The following is a 7,784-nucleotide window of genomic DNA, read 5'->3' as shown; positions in this document are numbered from 1 at the left end:
TGCTCCCTTGATCTCCTTTGGCCTTAGCTAGCCAACAGCTGAGATTGCCATGTGTGAGCAACTACATAACAGAAAGAAGCTCTCTTCCTCTCTTTCTTGTCCCTGCAATTCCTGTCTCTCAAAGCCCAGAGATCATGTCTGGAATTGGAAATTGCAAGTGGAAATTGGATAACAAACCCTACCAGCACAGCTGAGTCTCAGAAACAGGAATTCCTCCTGTGTTTTTGCTCTCATTACCATGGTTTCTGAGCTTCTTAAAACCTGGACTGTACTTATGCCCTGCAAGGGAAGTTGGACTTGGGTCTCTCAAATCTGAGCATCCTTCAAAGGTCCACTTAGAAGCTGAGTTCTTAGGTCAGGTCTTACCTTCTCGAAGTGGCTGTTCTCTGTTTCTGGGGCTGGACAATAAAGATCTGCCCAGGGAGGTTGTGGAGTCTCCTTCTCTGGAGACATTCAAGACCCGCCTGGACGCCTTCCTGTGTGATCTCGTTTAGGTTCCTGCTTCAGCAGGGGGATTGGACTGGATGATCTTTCGAGGTCCCTTCCAATCCCTGACATTCTGTGATTCTGTGATCTCCTCTCATGTTCTGTTACTGTCCTTGTCCATTCTTCTCACCTTCAGTTCTTTGAGCTGGATGTTTACAACAGTGATGGAAGTCCCCTTACCACTGACCAGCTCTTCATTCAGCTGGAAAAGATATGGAACACGTCCCTCCAAACAAACAAAGAACCTATTGGGATCCTCACCACCAACCACAGGAACAGCTGGGCGAAAGCCTACAACAACCTTCTGAAAGGTCTGTACAGCCCCTAACACCCAAGTGCCAACAAACACCACAAACACTGGAACTACCAACCTCACCGCTGTGCTCTGCCTGGTTCTTTCCTTGGAAGCTTGTTCTGGACGGATAACCTGAGCTTTCCACCTCAAAGGAGCAACTTGATTTCTTTGCAAAGTATTGTTATTTTTGTTTTGGACGGTACACAGGTGAAGTCTGAAGCTTGGTTTGTTAGAGCTGAAATTCTAAAGTTTGTTGCCTTGCAAATATAAGAAACATGAAAAAAGGAGGGTGAATGCAGCACGCTCACATCTGTAACCACCCAGCTGGCTACAATTTTAATACCTGTATACACCCCTAAATGACCAGTACAGCATGGAGGTACAATGGGAATCCAACGCTCAGTCCTTCAAACCTGCTCTTTCAAATTCCAATCTCTAATTAAAATGCAAGCTTTTCAATTCCCCTTCCTTATTTGCTGTTCATTTCTCTCCCAGATAAGACCAACAAGGAATCTGTGCGTACGATTGAGAAGAGCATCTGCACTGTCTGCCTCGACGCGCCGATGCCGCGGGTGTCTGAGGACATCTACAAGAGCCGCGTGGCCGCTCAGATGCTGCACGGTGGAGGCAGCCGCTGGAACAGCGGGAACCGATGGTTCGACAAAACCCTTCAAGTAAGTGCTGGTGTTCTAAAGATGATGAAGACGTGGGCCTGGAGGAGATGCTTTTTCCTGAGACTACAAAGGTCCAAGAAATCACAGAAACCTTTTGCAGGGAAGTTTTCCTCCTATCAAGAGAGTGGAGAAATAGGGGAGACAAGGTGTGGTGGCTGACAGGATAAGATCCTGCACTTTCCCTTGCAGTCACCACAAGCACTTACTGCTGCCTCAGGGACTTTTGTTTCTTTTCCTGCCTCTGCCCAAGCTTATTCAGTGGAGAAGTTCTTTGTGTTCCCTGTAAATCAATTTTCTGCCTGAGGTGAACAATGCCTCGTCTGCTTGGAGGCAGCCCAGACGCAGGGAGGTCTGTTCCTTGTATCTCTTGTCACTTTTCCTGTTTCTGCCAGAAGCTGCCCAATGGCGTTTTGATGTTTCAAACATAAGCTGCCATCCCACGGCATCCCTCTGATCTCTTCTCCATTCAGTCTTGTCAAGAGCCTTCAACAGCAGCTGCTGTTCAAGCTTGTTCATTAGTTGGTATATCCTGGCTTGTGGATAGTAGCAATGGTGATTTAAAAGATTCTTCTCATATCTGCTGAACTCTCCATAATATTTTCAGCTATTTTGTTCCTATTTGGAACTCTTCATTGATGGGATAAAGCTTAGATGTTCCAGCTAGATGAAAAGGAAGGGTAAGCCAGCACATGGTGATATTATTCCTGTATTATACATGCATCTAAGGAAATGAAAACCACTGAACCAGTCTGTATTGCCAGGACACCGAGCACACCAATATATCTATCAGGCACGCTCTTATCCCATCCATTTTGCAAAACTGTAACAGTGCTGTCAGATCATCTGGGCCTGCTGAAAGGCTTCCATTGCTAAATGAGACCTTCGTGTCACCTTTCCAGTGTGTAAGGGTCGGATCCCTGTCCATTCTGATCCAGGGCAGTGAGATACTAAGATCTCTCTGGATAGCTCCTGCTTCACACGCTGGATGCATCTTCATCACTGTCCTCTCATGCTTCTCTCCTAGTTCATCATTGCTGAAGATGGCTCCTGTGGCCTTGTATATGAACATGCTCCAGCAGAAGGCCCACCCATTGTTGCTCTTCTGGATCACATCGTGGAGTACACGTGAGTCCTGTCACCTCTACTTTTCCTCAGCATCAGAGATAGTTTTTAAACCACCTGCTCCCAAGAACATGGCTCTGCACAGCTCACCCCTGGGGAATTTGTTCTGGAGGAAGGGTAGTGGTATGCCAATTAGAATTGCAGTTCTTGTATTTGTGATGAGAATTGAGTGTCCAAGCAACTCTGTAAGTTTTGCTGCTGCTTCCATTCTCCAGGAATGGCACTGTTGACAGTTAACAGGACTTTTGCCTGGGAGAGGGGTTTTCTTTTGGGCAGAAGGCACAGAAAACATTTCATTCATACCGTTCAAAAAACCCTGTAATTGCACTGTGAAGAATTTTTCAGCCTGTGACTAATGTCACAAGGTGTTAGGGAAGATCTCCTGTGCATTTCTACCCAGGTTCTGCTGTGCTTAGCTGAGCCTCATGTTACAGGTCTGGTTAAACATGGTATTTCTCTGTGCAGAAAGAAACCCGAGCTGGTAAGATCGCCCATGATTCCCTTGCCAATGCCCAAAAAGCTGCGGTTTAACATCACCCCAGAAATCAAGAGTGACATAGAGAAGGCAAAACAGAACCTCAACATGTAAGTATGAAGCAGTGGAGAGGTCTGGTGAGTCACTGGGGGAGAAATTCATGTCCCCCTTTGGAATATGTCAGTGGTTTAAATGAGGCTCCCCCCACTGCAGCCAGGGAGTTCTCCCACTGACTTCTTGGGTCTGCAGCATTGAACCTGGCTGAAAAGCACACTAAAGCCACCTGCCAGGAGTAAAGTCAAAGGTGCTGGAAAGAGCTAATTACTGACCCAACCCATTTACTGAGAAAGAGCAAGGCTTTACTGGATCTAACTAGGCATACTGGAGCGTAAAAAACACACACACAAGCCCATCTAACCTGGTGAAGATTTTCAGCAGTGGCCAAACAAAGCTCACCTCTGTGGTGCTGCCCAAACAGACGTGTGTGTGATGGAGCTCTCTGTCCTTCTGCAGGTCAGATCCAGATACACTGTTCTCTCTGAGCCTCATGAAAGCAAATCCATACCTTTATGTTACAGGAAAAAGCAACAGGCAAAGGAACACAATTCCTCTTTCTTTCCTTGCAGAATGGTTGAAGACCTAGATATCAAAGTCATGGTCTTTCATCAATTTGGGAAAACCTTCCCCAAGTCAGAGAAGATAAGTCCTGATGCTTTTATCCAGCTGGCCTTGCAGCTAGCATATTACAGGTAAGACCACCAACAGGTAGCTTCTCAACCTCTTCACCAGAGTCAGGTACGTGAGCTTGATAAAGGCAGCACAGACAAGTCCCTCGCAGGCTGCTCTGTTCTCCTTCCCAAGTCCCACGTTTTTCTGTCCCTGGGACTGAAGAGCAGATCTCACTTGTGGCAGCTGCCAAGCAACAGGCGAGATCTGCCCCTCTGTGTGTGTACAGTCCTAGTAAGGACGCATCAGAGGTCAGCTGTCAGTGGGACTCACTCACATAGAGTCTTCCTGTTTCCCTGAGTTGTTCTGCTTCAGAAGGAGCCATTTCTCCCAGGAAAAACTCACTTCTGTGACTTTCTTCTCCATCTTCCAGGATGTACGGCCACGCCTGTGCCACCTATGAGAGTGCATCGCTAAGGATGTTCCGCCTGGGCCGCACAGACACCATCCGCTCCACTTCTGTAGCCTCTCTTAACTTTGTGCAGTCGATGGACAGCCCTGACAAATCGGTGAGGATCTCAAAGACGTGGAGTAAGACAACTCCACTCCAGAAAGAGAGGAAAGCTGCTTATTTGGCTAACCCTGCATCAGCTGGTTTTTGCTATGAAGCTGAGCTAAAACATAGCTTGGAGTAAATAGTTACATACCTTGGGTTTCATCTGGCTTTCCTTTCACATGCATTGAAATCCTGGGAAACAACATGTGGACATTTCTAATCCCACCAGAGAGAAGTATGTCCCTTCTAAAAGCCTGGTTAGCTACTCAAACTAAGGTCTGCTACTGAGCTTGGATGGAGATGGATGGAGAACTCCATTCAGAATGAAGTAACGCAGCCAAACAAAATTATTTAAAACTTAAGTCTAGTAATCTAAGAATTAGTCTAGTACAGACACACAAGGCAAGAGCACCCTCCATCCTAGCCAAACAGCCAAAACGAGGCTTTCTGTTCTGCAGAAAAACTTACAGATCTGTGTGTTCTCAGGACCAGGAGAAAGCAGACTTGCTGAGGAGAGCTACCCAAGCCCACAGGGACTACGCTGATATGGTGAGTGCCCTCTCTGCAGCCAGACTTGGGGTTTGACATCGCAAATGAGGGTTCTGGTGACAGATGAGACCTCAAGAGCTTTCTCTGCTGACATAGCGATGTGGCCATTAGTGCTGGTGCAGCAGCCTAACTCTGATTTGACAGTGCTCTAGGCCACGATTAACTGCTTTCTCTAGCTCGTGGTTTAAGTGTCCCTTGTGACTGACCTAAAGGAGAGAGTCAAATACGAAAGTAGCTTCAGTTCTCAGTGTCACTGTTGGTGATAAATGCTGAAGTTGCATGAGGCCCCCTTACACCAGAGGGAGCCCATAGGCAGGAACTGCAAGGTTGGTTACACCGGTGTGTTTAATTTCACAGTCCTTACCAACAAGACTGACTGCTGGTCCTAAAGGCAAGATCTAGCTGCCTTCTAACTTGAAACATTTAGAGATTTTTTTTAGAAGTGTTTTTTCTTTAACCCAAAGAAACTGATATTTTTGCTCACTCACCTGCTAGACAGGCTTTCATCTGCCTTCCTTCCTTCCTTCCTCCCAGGCAATAAGGGGCAATGCAATAGATCGCCACCTCTTAGGCCTGAAGCTTCAAGCCATTGAGGACCTGGTGAGCATACCCGAACTGTTCATGGACACCGCGTACGCTGTTGCAATGCACTTCAATCTCTCAACCAGCCAGGTAGGGCTCATCTGAGCAACAACAGACATCCTCTCTTTCTTATTCGTTGCCTTTCTTCTCTGCATTTCTCCTTCATTTCCTTCTGTAAAAAACTAATCTTAATTTGAGGGACGGAATTTTTTAAGCCTGCTACCAATCCCATAAAGCTGCAGACATGATCTGCCACAGTCCTTCTCAATCCTGTAAAACACCAGCATAAGCAAGGCCAAGATCACAAGGTGTTGGGTGTTTACCTGCAAGTGATATCAATGGGAGTGAGCTGCCAGAGTAGCTTCACGTTCATCTGCTGTGCTGTGATTCTTACTGATACAGCTCCGCTCGTGATTTATTCCAAGCTTCTCTTGGGAAGAAACACTCCTTTGTAAATACAGTGGAGAACATGTTGCTACTAAATGGTTGAATCCAGCATGTGTGTGGTGGTAGGTGGGTCTGACCAAACAGCCCTCTTCTAGGGCATGACAGTTTCTTCTACTGTTGACAGAGCTGTTAGCATTTGATGGCTACATTTCTCTCTGACTGGTTAGAAGTTTTTAATCACATTTTCTCCACAGGTTCCAGCAAAGACAGACTGTGTGATGTGTTTTGGTCCCGTGGTTCCAGATGGCTATGGAATCTGTTACAACCCTATGGATGAACACATCAACTTTGCCATTTCAGCATTCAACAGCTGTGCTGACACAAACGCAGCTCGCATGGCACATTATCTCGAGAAAGCACTGCTAGACATGAGGATCTTGCTCCAGTCCACTCCCAAATCCAAACTGTAAGAGGCAAACATGATGCAAGACCCCCAACTAAAGGGGCTATCCCTCATGCACTGAAGTTCCCAGTTCCTCAGAAAATGATTGAGGGGACAGCATCCCCTGACTGGAACCTAGGAGGGCATCTACCATTTGTTTTCAGCAAGAGATTACAGAATGGTCACCCGCAGATAAAGACAACTCTGGGGTGAGAGGAAACATTGTCTTAAGCCAAAGTAGAACTGACTGGTCCTCTCCCATCAAAGCAAAGTGCACCTTCCTGTCCTCAGAGAGGACTGAAATATGACTGTAAAGGAATACAGAAAGCACAGTCCTTACCAGTATCTAAATCTATATGGTAAGGAAGGTAGTTCTTCTCCAGGAAGAGCAGAGAATGTTTATTATAGGATGGAACTACTGTAAGACCAAGTCTTTTTGCTGGTTTAGTCTTCTGAAGAGCGCAGCATCTTTCAAACCTGACCGAAGATTTTTCTGCTGCTCCAGCAAAAGGTCACCATTGAACTTCAGCAAGGGGAGAAAGAAGTTCCTAACTCAGAGCAGAGGAGCAGATCCAGTCTCATTTAGAGTGCACTGCACTACTTATCCCAGGCACTCTGACCATTACAGGCTTTACAGGCCTGGGAATGTTCCCTTCCCCTCCTTCTAGGCTGCTGGGATCTCCTTTCTGTTGCACTGATACTCTTAACAACAGAATATAATTTGCTACAAACTAAGGTGGTTTTTGTTGTTGTTGTTATTGTTCTGGGCTTTTTGTTAAGCTTGCTGATGTGGTCCTGGCCATGGATCTTCAGGCTCAGTGTAAAGCTTTTTCCTCCCCCACAAAACTTCTCTCTCACACAGGTTTTGCTAGTTTTGGCTTTAGGTACCTTAACATTTGGAGAGATGAGAAGGGATTGCCTATGCATTTAGCAGGACACTTGCTTCATTGTTACCTTTCTTTGGAATTGAGGAAAAGAAACAGATGCTGACCTTCTGTCCACTACCCAGAAGGCCACATGCCTTCTAGTCCCCTTCAGGACACAATTAACCCAATGCAGTTTCATACCCTGCTTTCAGAAACGGCGTATTTGCGTATAAAGTGTAATGCCGAAGTTGTGGACAAATAAGGATGTTTCTGATTAGGAACTCCAGAACATACATTGCTGGCCCCCAGAGTTCAATTCTGTTAGAGCCAAAGGAAAAACAACTCCAGAATCGTCCTTCTTTCACATCACACTGCTTTAACAAGGCAGAAAATCTTGAAGGGCAGGAAGAAAGCTGAGAACCTGGGGGCACTGTAGATGTTCGTCCTCTCTGGCAGCCACTGTTCCTGCAGTAACAGTACAGCACCTTTTCTGCCACTCTTGGAGCTTTTTCTTTCTGCCCAGTTACTCAGATTTGTGCCAGCTCTGTTGATCTCATGACAGTGTTTTCATGTTCAGTTGACACAGTAAAAAGATTTCTCTATAAACATTTACATTCAGTTGTAGCATAGGATTTTTTGTAAGCATTACTTCCAATGAATCTGCCAGAACCCAAGCTCCTGACT

At 46.0% G+C, this 7,784-nt stretch overlaps 1 protein-coding gene across 1 annotated transcript in view; it reads left to right on the top strand.

Moving 5' to 3' along the window:
- CRAT (carnitine O-acetyltransferase) overlaps positions 1-7,384 on the top strand; it is a 13,278-nt gene extending 5,894 nt beyond the window's left edge. The window contains exons 6-14 of the mRNA XM_010166012.1: positions 623-797; positions 1,277-1,455; positions 2,480-2,580; positions 3,043-3,162; positions 3,679-3,801; positions 4,152-4,287; positions 4,761-4,823; positions 5,358-5,495; positions 6,047-7,384. Coding sequence (XP_010164314.1) covers positions 623-797; positions 1,277-1,455; positions 2,480-2,580; positions 3,043-3,162; positions 3,679-3,801; positions 4,152-4,287; positions 4,761-4,823; positions 5,358-5,495; positions 6,047-6,262 — 1,251 coding nt within the window. The 3' untranslated portion in view covers positions 6,263-7,384. The remainder of the gene's footprint in view (positions 1-622; positions 798-1,276; positions 1,456-2,479; positions 2,581-3,042; positions 3,163-3,678; positions 3,802-4,151; positions 4,288-4,760; positions 4,824-5,357; positions 5,496-6,046) is intronic.
- Positions 7,385-7,784: the final 400 nt, after the last annotated feature.

Source organism: Antrostomus carolinensis, unplaced genomic scaffold (assembly GCF_000700745.2).
Source record: "Antrostomus carolinensis isolate BGI_N321 unplaced genomic scaffold, ASM70074v2 scaffold26634, whole genome shotgun sequence".
Classification (NCBI taxonomy): domain Eukaryota; kingdom Metazoa; phylum Chordata; class Aves; order Caprimulgiformes; family Caprimulgidae; genus Antrostomus; species Antrostomus carolinensis.
This window is presented reverse-complemented; position numbering and strand designations above follow the sequence as displayed.